The following is a 13,910-nucleotide window of genomic DNA, read 5'->3' as shown; positions in this document are numbered from 1 at the left end:
TCTGTGGAGCCACCGCTGCCATTGACATCATCGCGGCCGTCGTTCAAATTGCCTGATTCAAAAGGTGATTTGGGCTTGCCACGCCGAGAATTAGGGACAGAAGCAGCAGCAGTTGCAGAAATTGAGTTGCTACCACACCACGCTGTGGTTCTCGCCCATGCCAAGATGCTTCTTTCTGTCTTTGAATACGGCTCTGAATTGAATGAATTGAAGGCCGAGGCACGTTTGGTGGGGTCTGCAACGCTGCCCCTTGCTGAAATTATACATGCCACAGTGGAAAAGGCCACAAATCGTTATTCTCACAATACCGTGCAAAGAATGAAAAGCGAAGAAACGTTGGCGCAAAACGTTGAGTTGACGCCATGGGAGTTACCTTTGCATCGCTGCGGGCAGCGCGTAGGCACCTTGTGTCTGAGTTGTTCACCGCCCATGTGTACAGCCGATGCCACCGCGGGCGAGGATTTGTTGTGACGAAATACACTTATTTAAAAACCCCCTCTTCTGCCCATCACATTTAAGCCGCCCATCATTGCACACAAGTGGTGGGGAAGATTTTTGTGCGGGGATGCTTTGATGGTAGCGGTGGCTGCTTTGATTGTGCACTGCAGCTGCATTATTTCTACCGCAACGAGAGGTGGCGTCTAACACACCCTTGTGGTAGGAGACATGATGATGACAGAAATAAGGAGGGAGGATGTGGGCCTTTCCCTAAGGGAAAAAGAGAAGGAAATATTTTGTCTCTTAGCAAAATTCCCTTTTCTATTGTTGTTATTTGCGTAATTATTCCCATTTGCGTTGATTCACGCCTGTGCATCAACGATAAACACGTGTTGAAGACTCCCACAGTGACGTGACTGAATGAAAATCTTTAATAATAACAAAAAAGGAGTCTTGTGGCATGCGCCTGTTGGTCGTCACATTGGATTGCCGCGTTGAGTCTCCTTGTTTATTTCTTTTTTCCTTTTTTTTTGTTTGTTTTTTTTTGTTTGTTTGTTTCTTTGCTTCTTTGCTTCGTGTGGCAGTGGGGAGTAACGGGAAGAAGAGAGTACTGGGGAGAAGGCAAAGAGCGTGTGTGCGTGTGTGTGACTCCACGGAACACTGTGCCACACCCACCAAAGAAAACAACGCAAGGAAACATCATTAACGAAGTCTGTGGGGGGGGGGAAGCAATTGGGTGGGTTCATTGCCCCGGCAAATAGAACACATAGAGTCCACTTCGGAAGAAGGGAAGAGGGAAAACAAGGAAAAAGAAACAAAACAAGTGTAGTTTTGTCTCCCGTGAAGGGAATAAATGCTGCGCCGACGTATCACGGTCGGTTTTGTACCGCAAACTACTTTTACAAGTGGTGTCGTGGCAGCCACGTGGAGTCATGCAACTTACAGCACAGATGCCATTGGTACATTCAAACCGCTGCCCACATCCTTCAGACGTATCGGAGCTTCTTGTCGATATGCCGCGGGATCTCACACGGGGCTGTACGTTGGCAGCCGAGCACAGTCCACCTCGACGCCGTCGCTGTGTACATTAACCACACGCCCACTTCCCGCCTCTCCGCACCAGTGCTCCATTGAAAAAGTTTTGCTCCCGAGCGTGCAGGCAAGTGGGAGTGGCATTCGCACGGACACACTGCGGGGCATGGTGCAGCTGCTGTTAGACCCTGACGCAACTGACGTGGAGGATGTCTTCATGCTGGACTTTGTCGTTATGGTCCCTAAGCGACAGATGGCGGCATTGCATGGCCGAAAGGAGTGGCTGGATGTGGTGCTGAGTTCGGAACGGTATCAGGCATGCAAAGACGCACGGGCGTTGCGACTGGCGGGGATTACAACTGTCGGCCGCTGGGATGAAAACCGCGAGCGTGTACCCATATCCGCCTATTCCCGTGGTATTCTTGAAGAGGCGTACGCGGCAATGGCACGACAACCCGTGGAGTCACAAAAAAATCAGGTCATCACGTGGCTGACGAAGACGATACAAAAGGCCGTCATTGAGGAGTTTGCAGCGAATAAAAGCAACCGGCAATTTCTTGCCCCACTCATTACGGGTATGCAGGCACTGCCAGAGACTGCGGATGCCGCATCCAACGCCGCCAACGCCGCGGCGATGAAGGAGGGAGACGAGACGTATCCACAAGGCGAGGCGGACGTTCCGAGGAAGAAGCGCGCTGAGGATGCAGCCGCTGAGGATGGGAATGGAGGTAACAACACTGCCAAGCCGAACAAACCTGCGAGAGTTCGCGGAAGAAAACACGCCAAACACCCTGAGCCTGTGGAGGAGGTGACAGAACACGCAGGAGACGGCGCTGCAAAATCCGCTGCGTCGGCCACATCCACAACCGAAGATGTCAAGAAGAATGACAAGCCCCACTCCGTTTCCCCTGCCGCTGCCACTGATGATGACGAGGACGCTGAGATTGCAAGGCTGCTGCAAGAAACGGAACAGGAGTTTGCCCCGGCACCGTACATACGCGGCAGTATTCACAGCAAAGGCGCATCAGAAGGTTCCGCGGCAGCATCAACATCACCACCACAAATATCGACAGCAGCAACAACTTCGGTGGCGACGGCCAGGGCAGAAGCCGAGGATGTGAAGCCTTCCAAGTTGAAGAAAAAGAAGTCTGCAGACGCTGCGAACAAGTTGGCCGAGCCTGAACACCACAACCAGCAGCAGGAAGAAAACGCGACCGCTGTGACGGACGCCGGAAAGACATTGCCTGATTCAAAGCAAAACAAATCCCTAGCACGTCTTGCAGAGCTGATGCTAATTCAGTTCAATAGCGCCGATGGATACCTTCATCTTCCCGACATTAAAGACGATGAAAAAAAGGGATTTGTCATTGCTCTAGATGGTGATAGTGCGCAAGTGGACCCATTTGCGCTGTACAGTACATTTGGTGCGGCCAAACTGGCAGGCGGCGAATCCCCAGCGATCACGGCGTTGTATCAGGTGTGGTCTGCATACAGCGCCTACACGGAAGCGCATGAAGCCGCTGAAGATGATGCCACAGCGAAGTTTTTCAAGGAAAAGGGTGTGGAAGCATTAGTGCATGGCGCTGTCTTGCTTCGCGCCATCTCGCGTGAGCAAGCAGTCACACTGGAGCCGCAAGATATTCCAGCGTACGGTTTTCCTTTGCTTTCCTCCGACCGTCGGCCACATCGCACGCGGCGCAGTAAAGTTGCAACGGACATGACAGCAGAAAAAGTTGCCGATGCCGTCAAGGCTTACACGGCGTTCTTCTCTACCAAAGGCAAGAAGTTCACTCCAATTCGCCCAACCATCGATTACAACTCCGGGTGTAGTGTGGCGGCGTTGATGGGCACAACTCTGCACTTATATGAAACTTCCCTGAAAGAGACGGTACGAGAGGAAGACATTCGCTGCCGCTTTGGCGAGGCGATGCTCGGTGTTTTGCATGTGGTGGAAAAGAAAGTTATGACGCGCATTAATGTCGTGCACTATCACATTCTTGCCACATCTATCAGTGGGGGGAGTGGTGGATCAAACAGCATGGAGAGCATGACAACCTCCATTGTTAGCATTGACATTACTGGTTCCTTTACAACAGCAGAGAAGACGCGTCTACTACAACTTGCGGAGCCACTCGGTATGGCAGGCGCCATCGCCGACTGCACGTGTGTCTCGGATATCGTAGACAGCATTGAGGCTCTCGGTGTCTCGGTGGTGCACGACATATTGACCAACCGCGACGATCTGGAAGCGCTTCTCACACCCACACTTGTGCAGCTATTGCCAGAAGCGGAGGAGGAGGAGGAGGAAGAAGAAGAAGAAGCTGAGAAACAGCCTTCCACAAGACGCACGTCTGCAGCGGCCTCCACCCCCGCAAAGGACGCATCCTCTAAGTCCGGTAGCCACAGCAGCCATGCAGCCGCAGGTGTAAAGGCGGCAGCTACCGCAGCGGAGGACGACGATGATGACGAGGAAGAGGAGGAAGAAGAGGCTGATAGTGTTGATGCCGTGGGCGAGGAAGCGGTGGAAGAAGAAGAAAATGAGGAGGAGGAAGAAGAAGAAGTCAAGCCTGCGAGGGGTGGAAAACAGAAGAGCGCTGCTGCAAAACACAAGACCGACACCGTTAATGAGGATGAAGAAAATGAAGAGGTGGAGGAAGAGGAAGAGGAGGAGGAGGAAGATGAAGAACAAAAGGCGGGTAATGGAGAAGAGGAAGACGATGAGGAAGAAGAAGAAGAGGCACCACGTGAGCCTCCCACAATCAGTGGCAACAGCAGGCGACACTCCTCGCCGGCTCCTGTGAAGGGACGCTCAGCCCGGGGCCGTGCGCATCCTGCGGAGGACGCGAAGAAAATGAGGGAGAAGGACGAGGAATATGATGGCGAGGGTGACGGCGATGAGCCACCGCGGCAACATGTGCAGCACGTGCAGCAGCGGGCCCCTCCGTTGAGGAAGACGAGTCATGCTGGCAAACGTGCACCGCCACCTCCTCCTCCAGCGGCCTCCGGAGACGACAATGACGATGACGATGATGCTTCGGACGCCGACGACAACAAGGAAGAAGAGGTACACGCACAACCACAATCACAGCAGCACACGGCAGTATCGAAGAAAGGACATGCGACGAAGAAATCACCACCGCCGCCACCATCTACAGCCGTCACAGATAATGATGAAGACGAGGAAGAAGAAGAAGTCGTCCGGCGACCGACGAAGAAAGGGGTAAGTTCAAAGCGCGCACCACCGCCGCCGGTCGCGGCACAAAACGATGATTCCAAGGAGGAGGAGGAAGAAGTTGTTGTGGCACCGCGTGTACGTAATCGTGGCCGACGTATGGGCCGTGCCCTTCCCCAATCTTCCAGCGATTCCAATGACGAAGACCGTTGGTTTCAAAGAGCAAGGCGTTGAGGTGGAGGAGACTGTTGCTGGTGTGTTTCTCTCCACGGTATTTCCATGGCTGAGAATCAATCTGTGAGCCTATGCATATTATTATGATATGTGTCTGGCTCTCCCTCTCTCTGTGTGTTTTCGTGCGTGGAAGGATAATTGTGAATATAGACCATAGATTAAAGGGGAGGGGGAAAGGGAGCAAAAAGGGCACAACTGACACATACACAAACACAAAAATATATATATATATATATGGGAGGAGGGCAAAGAAATGTTGGGAAGGTGACAAAAAAGAACTTTTCTCCATACATTTCAAGAAGGCGTTATTAGCGGATTATTGGGAAAACTTGTTTGCTTGTTTGTTTGTGTGTCTGGGAGGTCGTTGTGTAATAACGTGAATTTTCAAAGCTTCTGAGTGGCATCATACAAAAGCCCGTACGTGTGTGGGCTTTGGTTCTCCTCCTCCCTCACAACTCATATTTATGATGATACATATTTTTTTTATATTTTTTTGTTTTTATTTGTGTGTGCCGACCCTTTTGATGGAACGCGTGTGCCGGCTGCATGCATCACATAGAGTGAACGAAATAAAGAGAGAGAGAGAGAGAGTGTGTGTGTGTGTGTGGGAAGGGAGTCATATGAAAGAATGCACCTTTAATACGCATACACGCATTTTTGTTAAGCTGCACGCGTGTACGTGTGCGGAATGATATTCACCCTGCCGGTTTTCAGCGCAGCGTCGTGTCGCACGGGTGGAGTTGTGTGTTCCATCACGTCGCACGCATTTTGTTGTTGGTGTTGCTGTTGTTGTTGTCTAAGTCCTCTTGTGTGCTTCCATTTTTATCCTTTTTCCTGTTGTTGTTGGTGTTGTTGTTTTAACATTTTATTCCCTCTATTTACCCGCCTTTGTGTGGCAAAGGGAGCCAAAAAAACACTCTCGCTGTGGGGAAGCAGTGAATCACACACATACATACGTAAATACACAACTACAGGCATAAAACCCTTGCTGGAGGGGCAATTGTCACCACTACTGTGAGGCGCGAGGGGTGGGGGAGACGGGAAGGATGGGAAAGAAGGCGGAACAGAAGAAGAAGGATAAGATCGTCGAGGACAAGACGTTTGGACTCAAAAACAAGAACCGCAGTGCGAAAGTGCAGTCTTACATCCAGTCCGTTTCCAAGAGTGTGAACCAAGGCAATCCGAATGAGCGAAAGCGCACTGAGGAGCTCGAGGCTAAACGACGGGCTCGTGAAGAGAAAAAGGCCTTTGAGGCGGAAATGGCAAAACTCTTTAGGGACGTAGGGAAGGCGAGCAAACCAGCCAAACACCAGCCGCCTGAAGACGACGGCGATCACGAAGCGGGGGAGGTGGACAAGAACCTCGGTTGTGCCCCCGAGGACTACCTGTTCCAGCCGGAGGACTTTGATGAGGTGCGGTACGATGAACGCCGATTAGAGGAGCAGCTGGAGGCGGAGCGCGAGGCACTGAAGGATCGCACCGACCTAACACCCGTGACGGAGGAGAGTTTTCAGGCATGGAAGACGATGAAGCGGGCGCAGGCGGCCGAATTGGAGTTGGCGCGGGTGCGCAAGGCGAAGGCAGGGGAAGGCAAACTGCGCGGATGGGACTTGTGGCAGATGGACAAGGAACTCTTCGTGGATGACGACGACGCAGACGAGCAGTACGAGCGGGAGGAAAGTCCGGATGACGAAGAGGAAGAGGCGGCATATGACCTTTCGTGACGAGGAGCATAACGTTTCCGATGAAGAGGGGATGGAGGATAGAAGGACACGGTGGAAAAAAAGGAAGAAAAAAAGAGCCGGAAAGAGGAGAGAAGGTGAGGAGGAGGAGGAGGAATCTGCGCGAAGTAAAAAGACGGAAAGGAAGCACAACAGAAGTCCACAGACATATATATATATACATACACAATACAACAAAGAGAGGGAAGCGTGAAAACAAAGAGACAAGGGAAGAAGATGTGGTTGAAGGGAGTGAATGGGAAAAGGAGGACGAAGATGAAGCAGGGGGGAGAACGGTAGCAGTACCGTCAGGATAACACCTGCATTCAAATGCATATGTGCATTGTCGTTGTTGTTGGTTTTTTTTTCTTTTTTTCTTTCTTCTTTATTCCTTGTGTCTGTGTGTCGTTATTGTTGTTGTTTGTTTGTTTTTCCCATGGCTGCACCCTTTCTTTTTAAGAATGCATTACGAGACGCGTATTGTTCCTGCGTCAGCCAAATGCTCACATGTACATGCATGCATGCGTACATATATGTTCCCACACTGTCCCCTTTTTTTTTTTTTTTTCGTATTCTTCTGCCTCCCTGCGTGGGGTGTTTGCTTCGTTTTGATGCACCACAATGATGTCATCATGAGGGCAGTTTGATTGAAGCCTATAAGCCCAACTCATTATTCACGTACGTACGCGTATTATTCTAATCATTCCCACCCAATAAACCAACAACAACAAAAAAAAAAAAAAAAAGAACAGCGGAGGGAGAAAAAGAAAAGAAAAAAAAAAAGCAAATGCGGCTTCGTTCCTTCTTGCTGCGGTATTACCCACCAGGGATCACGCTGGAATACGAGACCTCTGGAGGGGAGGTGCGGGAAAAGACAATAGACCTCTTGACACTCACAACGCAGACAAATTTAGACCGTCTTGCGGCGGAAATTATAAAGGAGGAGCCACTACTCTCTGAGAAGTATACGCCGCAGCTTTTATCTTACCTGCGGCGCCTCGTGGAAAAGCTAAAGGCAGGGTACAATAATAAGCAGACGTTTTATTTATTCAAGACACTACGGGCACATATGTTACCCTTGACGAACTGTGCCTTTAATAAGGGTGGTGACTCCTTTATTACCGGAAGCTACGACCGCACATGCAAGGTATGGGACACAGCTTCTGGAAACGAAGTTGTATCGTTGGAAGGACATCGTAATGTTGTGTATTCTGTGTCATTTAACAATCCCTATGGTAATCGTGTAGCCACAGGCAGTTTTGATAAGACGTGCAAAATATGGGATGCGGCTACAGGGCAGTGTTACCACACCTTGTCGGGTCATATGGCTGAAGTGGTTTGTATGAGTTTTAATCCGCAAAGCACGCATCTTTCTTCTGGATCTATGGATTACACAGCGAAGGTGTGGGATCTGGAAACTGGACAGGAGACATTTACACTCCTTGGACATACTGCAGAAATAGTATCACTTAATTTCAATACAAGTGGAAATTTAATTCTCACTGGTAGCTTTGACACAAGTGCTAAATTATGGGATGTTCGCACTGGGAAGTGTGTGCATACTCTGAGTGCACATCGAGCTGAAATATCATCGACGCAGTTTGATTACCCTGGAAATCTCTGCATCACAGGCTGCATCGATCGCAATTGCAAATTGTGGGATGTTGGCTCCGGTCAATGTGTGGCAACGCTTCGAGGTCACACTGACGAGATTCTCGACGTGGCCTTCAACGCGACGGGATCATCGTTTGTGACGGCTAGCGCAGATGCCACGGCACGTGTGTATGACACCGCGACATGCAACTGCGTCGCAAGTCTGGTAGGCCACGAGGGTGAAATATCAAAAGTGCAGTTTAACCCGCAGGGGACAAAAGTCATCTCCGCCGCAAACGACAAGACATGCCGCGTGTGGAGTGTGGAAACAGGGCAAGTATTGCAGTGTCTTACTGGTCATAATGACGAGATATTCTCCTGTGCATTCAACTACGAGGGTGACACCATCTTGACCGGGTCAAAGGACAATACGTGCGGCATATGGAAGAGTTGAGTTCTCTCACGAGGCGTCGAACGCGGCTCATTTCCACACCCTTCCAAACTCAGACACAAACAGAGAGAGAGGGAGAGATGGGAGGAGGGAGAGATACACAGTGGGCGCAGTGACATTTGGATTCATCACAAGTCATGCAGAAGGTATGCATGCTTGCGGGAGATATTGCTGAGGAGAAGGGAGAGGCGGAAACAACGAACACACGGACGGAAGAATCAGAAGAAGGAAGGCCGTTGGAAACCGTCTTGTTGCAGACAATGACGATGTTGAGACGGAGGATGTGTAGGAGTGGGGGGGTGGGGGTTCAATAGATGTGGACAAGACTTGTTAGAAACAAAGATAAAATTTAACAAATGAGCTGTTTTGTCACGCTATTCTCTATCTTTTTTCCTTTCTTTAAGAGTTTTCATTTTATTTATTTTTTATTTTTGCTTCCGTGGGGCGTCTGCGCATGTCTGTGTCTGTGCTTGTGTGTGTGTGTGTGTGTGTGTATTGGTGTGTATTGGTGCCTGTGGCAAGAGTTATAGAGGAAGAGGGAGAGGGAGAGGGAGCACTGTTAAAGTGTGCTCGCATAATCGGTTGCCAGTGCCGGTGTGTGATCCCTGATGTCGTCTTCATACATCCACGCATCGAGGGCCATGAGAAATGACCGTCTCTCCTCATTGCCTTTAAATATTGGGGGCGATGTCGATGGGGGAATATAAAATTTTTACGACGTTTACTCAATCGATATTTAAAAAAATTTCAATACAAACATGCGCGCAAAATATAAATGCATATAAAATGGCTTTTAAGATTTTATTTTGTTTTTGTTTTTGTCTTTTTCTTTTATTTGATCTGTTTGTTAGCCCTTCCGCCTCCTTCTCAATATCTCTGAGTGTACGTGTATGTCGTGGGAGCGATTTGTGAAGGTCGGTGTGGAGATATGAAGACGGAAGAGGACGGGGCGATGAGAAATTGGCAGCGTACGCTTCACTCACGCATGTCTTCTCCTTTGGTAGGTGAGGGATTTACGTTTGGGGTCGAACTTCTTTCGCCGCGGGATCCTTCTCTCTCTTCAACCTTCTGCGACGCCGTGGCGTTGTTCCGTCCGTACCGGCCCGCTTACTACATTTTGCCCATGAAGGCACCGTACTTTACCGCCTCCGGGTGCAGTGGGTTGCAGACCGCCGTGGATTGTGTAAGGCAAATCGGTGGACGCGTGATTCTTACAGTGACCGCCACGATGAGTGCAGATGACAACAACAACATGGCCGCCACATACGAAGGGGTGCGACGTATTCTTCACGACTTTGTGGTGAAGCGTGGGGGCGACTCGCTGCTGTTACTCCGCGGAGATGCGATGCTACAACGGCAAGGAGACCAGGCGTCGTCGCAGACGAAGAAGCGACATGGCGACTTCCAAGACAGTGTAGAGCTGCTGCAATTTGTGGCTAGAGAGGTAAAAGGACTGGCCGATGCGCCGGTGTCGCTCTTCTCCAGCGGGTATTCTCAGGGTCATCCAATGGATCGCATATGGAACGGTGACCGCCAGGCGTCTCTGTCGTTTATGGAAGAACTGTCCAATGGGATCAACGAGAGGGGCGTGGATACCACGGGGCATCTCCCGACCCGTACGTGGGACGCAGCGTGTGTGAATGTACGCAAGTTAATTCACCGTGTGGAGCAGGTACTCTCTTTGCGTGATGTACCATCGGATTTACCACACGACGCAAGGCAGCGGGCGGTGCAAACGTTGGTGCGTGAAAAAATTCTGCGGCACGGTGTTCGCGGGATTATTACACAAATGCTCACAAGTGCAGACGAGTTCAATGCGTACGTGAACGACGTGCGCCGTGAGCTTCGCCACGCCGACACTGGGGAGCTGGTGGATGAGGTTGTGGTTTGGCCCACCATCATGGCACCCCTTGCGGCGGAGGAGTATACACGCCTCTTGTTGTTTACAAAAACCATACCGAGCGCAGCGGTGCAACAGGCTCTACGTGCGTACCGTGACGGTTTGAAGGCGGCGGTGGCCTCAGCGACACGGCACGGAACAAGCGATGAAGAGAAGGTTTGTGCTCTGATGAGCACCAAGACGGCGCTGGAGGAGACATTTCGCAGGAGACTGGAGGATGAGACTTTGGCGATGTGCCGCACGCTCTTCCTCTCCGGACATCGGCACCTGAACTGCTCCGCGTTTAAGAGCACGCATTTACCCCTTTTGCTGCGGCTGCTTGACCGGCTCCAAGAGGAGGCGAATGGCCATTGCGGCGCGTCTCCTGCACGGGGAAGTTGTCCTTCCTTCCTGTAGTTTGATATGCACAAAGGCGTTCCTGTGTTTGTACTTGCGCAGCGGCCATTTTTGTTGTTGTTGTTGTTTTCTTTGGCGGGAGGAAGAAGGAGTTGTGGATCATGAAAGTTATTGGCCGATGTCTTTTTGTTTTCTTCTTTTCATCTTGCGTGTGAAAAAATCTTTCATGTCATTTTACTGATGTGTGTAAATAGATATGAACGTTTTGCACAAAAAGAGAGAGAGAGAGAGGAGAGGAGCGTTTAAGAGCATTCAAACCGCAGTGCACATACTACGCATGCGTGTGACTGTGTGTTGCCTGTGGGCTTAAACAGGAGACCAGAAGGTTTCTTCTTTCCCCCCTCTTTCCATTTTTCGTAATTTTGTGTTTGCTCGTCTTTTCATCTGCTTCTTTGCTGCAAATGTAAGGAGAAGGTGGCTGTTCAGAGAAGCAGGCAGAACTCGAGACGAAAACATTTCCCTCAAAATTAAATAAATAAAGTTTTAAAAAGGGGGGGAGGGGGGGGGGAAAAAACCACAATTTGGGCGCGGACACCCTCGCACAGCACCGCAGCGTATTTCTTTTCACGGCACCGTGGAGAGAAGTACGTGTTTGTTTGCGCCTGCGTGTGTGTGTGTGTGTGTCCGCATGCTCGCCCTATTTGCAGAGCGCGTCGAGAAGCACCCAAGCTGCCGTGCTTCGCGGCGTTATCACTGGCCTGGTCCGCACCACCACAGTCATGTCAAGGACGACAGCCAAAGGCAACGAAGGGGATGGACCCTCACTGACGTGACGGGGCAAAGCCTATGTGACATTTACGGCCCCACACCCAGGCATTCGGTGTCCGTGACGATCCTTACTGGCTCGGCAGTAAATTCCACGAGGACAAACAGGAACGCCAACTCCATGATGCCACATGTTGCGTCCCTTGCGGAGCCCTTTCTGGCAACAGAGACGGTGACTTCGCGTTGCCACCGCCATGGGCCTCCAAACGTTACAATTCATCTCCGACGAAATGGTTCTTACCCCGTATCCCGTATAAGGCGTGATGCCGGTGGGGCAAAAGGCGATAATACAGAGTATTCTGAAAAAAAAGACTCGGTGCAGCCGTCTGCCTCAACGCTTTCACGTTTAGCGGATCAGAGCAATATCACCAATGCCCCTCTTGATTCAGTGAGACACAATGAATCCGATGACGCGACCATTGTGTTTGGGGTAAGCCACACAGGGGCCCCTGCGGCTTTCTTCTCTCCATATTCCACGGCACAAAGTGGCACAGCAGATGCCCTGACGAGCACAGGGACTTGGCTGAACCCAACGGCGAGGACAACCCCGGTTGGGGTTGCAGAGTTGCCGCGGAAAGCGCCGGAAGATGACTCTGTGCCGACGACTTACTCAAATGGCATGAAATCCGTTAAATCATCATTGCCTTTTAAAGCGGATTTTGAGCAAGAGCGTCCATCCAAGTGCGACGGCAGAGTAGAGGAGGACACGGGGGCAATGAAGAAACATTTACAAAGGCATGCTGTCATGAGGGATACGAATCATGGGCATGCCGACGATGCGTCTCGTGGAGGGGTAAACAAAATCAACTCCGAATTCCCTTTGCGAGAGTTGCGGGGCGTTGCCGCTGGCGTGGAAGAGGTCCGGCATCAAGGACAGCACTCGCATGAAGGCGTTTATGACTTTGATGTATCCGAGCGAGCATCACAACTCGATATTCCGTTTTGTCTCTATGAACGCAAACAAAAATCTTCCCGGTTGGCGGCATTATTTGCAAAGGCCTATCTGTGTTGTGTAGAAGGGAAAAATCCCCTTACGGATGAAGAGCCCTCTTCCTTGGAGTTTTACTGCCACGAAGAGGACCATTATAACAGCCTGGATGACAGCTATCACAATGATAAGGAAGTTTTTGACGCCTTAAGCATCACTACAACTTCATCGTGTGCATTTGGCGCCGGTTTGGCCAGTTTCAGGCTGCGTAACCACCCCCGTCAGAGTTTTGACGTTGATGATAATAAGAACAACAATAATAATGGTAACAATAATGGTAATAGTGATGAGAACATACAGCCGTCCCTCTGGACACATTGTTCCACATGCGTTGATGGGGGAAGGACGATGGAGATCTCGGCATATGCGGCCGAAGAAGCCATTTATGAGCTCAAGGTGCAGGCGAAGCGTCGCAACGCCGCGTTGCTGGCGAAATACGTGGCATCGTGTCGGCAGGTGGTCCCGGATAGTTTTCCGGCGGTGGCGAACCGATCGCGCCGGGGTGATGGCGTGGATGACCACCAGCAGATGGAAGGATTAAAGAATGATGCTCCTGCAGCGATGGCGGGGGCGGGTTTCCCTCAAGTCACAGTCGACACGCCGGTGTGTGTGCGTCATTCCAATGACGACAGGAAGGAGCACCAACTGCCGGGTGGGGCGGTCTCGAGGTTTCGGGGCATTGAGGCCTGGCTTTCCGCCGTGGAGTTGGCAAATGAGTCAAAATTGGAGATGAAAACAAGAATTCAAGGAAAATGCCATGTGAAGAACAAAAAAAAGAAAAGTGGGTGTAAAAAGGAGAAGGGGGTTGCGTGAAAAGTGAAAAAAAAAAAAAAGAAAAAGAAAAAAAAAACCCACGGCGGGGACGATGAACATATTCATATATCTTTTGTTGTTCTTCTTCTTTTTCCTCTTTGTACTTTGCTTATGTTTCGGTTTGTTTTTTTGTTTTTTTTTTATGGTTTGATTTTGGGAACGGGATGTTGTCTTTGTTTTTTTTTTTTTTTTTTGATATGGGAAGGATTCACAATGCATGCCTCCTCTGTGTATTTGTGTGTATACATATGAATGCATTTATTTATGTAATATTTATGATTTATCAAAATGTAATTCAATGTAATGTAAGAGCGCAAGACATGTCATCTTCTTTCTTTTTTCCCTTTTTTTTTTTTTTTTTTTTTTTTAAAAAACGTACGTGAGGGAAATGAAAAAACAGTGATCGA

The 13,910-nt window shown here is 50.1% G+C and overlaps 6 protein-coding genes across 6 annotated transcripts, besides 22 other annotated features; all 6 read left to right on the top strand.

Annotated features, from left to right (window-relative positions):
• Positions 1 to 471, top strand: Tc00.1047053509563.60 (uncharacterized protein; the record flags this gene model as incomplete). The annotated part of the gene is made up of 1 exon (XM_802620.1): positions 1 to 471. A coding segment is annotated over one exon (471 nt), but the record flags the coding sequence as incomplete, so codon positions are not given.
• Positions 1 to 12,803: a sequence feature (heterozygous, non-Esmeraldo-like haplotype).
• Positions 943 to 1,012: a microsatellite.
• On the top strand, positions 1,292 to 4,876 carry Tc00.1047053509563.50 (hypothetical protein, conserved; the record flags this gene model as incomplete). Its single annotated transcript, XM_802619.1, has 1 exon — positions 1,292 to 4,876. One exon carries the CDS (start codon positions 1,292 to 1,294, stop codon positions 4,874 to 4,876), a length of 3,585 nt encoding a protein of 1,194 aa, XP_807712.1.
• Positions 3,760 to 3,789: a microsatellite.
• Positions 3,919 to 3,959: a sequence feature (CT-rich).
• Positions 3,995 to 4,031: a microsatellite.
• Positions 4,103 to 4,206: a sequence feature (CT-rich).
• Positions 5,091 to 5,112: a sequence feature (AT_rich).
• Positions 5,351 to 5,381: a sequence feature (AT_rich).
• Positions 5,645 to 5,672: a microsatellite.
• Tc00.1047053509563.40 (hypothetical protein, conserved) lies at positions 5,923 to 6,600 on the top strand (the record flags this gene model as incomplete). Its single annotated transcript, XM_802618.1, has 1 exon — positions 5,923 to 6,600. The coding sequence occupies one exon, from the start codon at positions 5,923 to 5,925 to the stop codon at positions 6,598 to 6,600; it is 678 nt and encodes a 225-aa protein (XP_807711.1).
• Positions 6,620 to 6,714: a sequence feature (CT-rich).
• Positions 6,941 to 7,030: a sequence feature (A-rich).
• Positions 7,327 to 7,380: a sequence feature (T-rich).
• On the top strand, positions 7,385 to 8,644 carry Tc00.1047053509563.30 (hypothetical protein, conserved; the record flags this gene model as incomplete). The annotated part of the gene is made up of 1 exon (XM_802617.1): positions 7,385 to 8,644. One exon carries the CDS (start codon positions 7,385 to 7,387, stop codon positions 8,642 to 8,644), a length of 1,260 nt encoding a protein of 419 aa, XP_807710.1.
• Positions 9,053 to 9,074: a sequence feature (AT_rich).
• Positions 9,097 to 9,145: a microsatellite.
• Positions 9,170 to 9,195: a microsatellite.
• On the top strand, positions 9,570 to 10,937 carry Tc00.1047053509563.20 (hypothetical protein, conserved; the record flags this gene model as incomplete). The annotated part of the gene is made up of 1 exon (XM_802616.1): positions 9,570 to 10,937. The coding sequence occupies one exon, from the start codon at positions 9,570 to 9,572 to the stop codon at positions 10,935 to 10,937; it is 1,368 nt and encodes a 455-aa protein (XP_807709.1).
• Positions 11,522 to 11,561: a microsatellite.
• Positions 11,566 to 13,503, top strand: Tc00.1047053509563.10 (hypothetical protein, conserved; the record flags this gene model as incomplete). Its single annotated transcript, XM_802615.1, has 1 exon — positions 11,566 to 13,503. The coding sequence occupies one exon, from the start codon at positions 11,566 to 11,568 to the stop codon at positions 13,501 to 13,503; it is 1,938 nt and encodes a 645-aa protein (XP_807708.1).
• Positions 12,804 to 13,107: a sequence feature (areas merged during assembly that could not be assigned to a particular haplotype. This can correspond to areas where the two haplotypes were merged or to regions with more than two copies in the genome that were merged during assembly.).
• Positions 12,929 to 12,978: a microsatellite.
• Positions 13,108 to 13,910: a sequence feature (heterozygous, non-Esmeraldo-like haplotype).
• Positions 13,510 to 13,540: a microsatellite.
• Positions 13,575 to 13,696: a sequence feature (A-rich).
• Positions 13,832 to 13,871: a microsatellite.

This window comes from Trypanosoma cruzi, genomic scaffold, assembly GCF_000209065.1.
Source record: "Trypanosoma cruzi strain CL Brener 1047053516273 genomic scaffold, whole genome shotgun sequence".
Classification (NCBI taxonomy): Eukaryota; Euglenozoa; class Kinetoplastea; order Trypanosomatida; family Trypanosomatidae; genus Trypanosoma; species Trypanosoma cruzi.
Note: the sequence above shows the minus strand (reverse complement) of the source record. Positions and strands in the feature narration are given on the sequence as shown.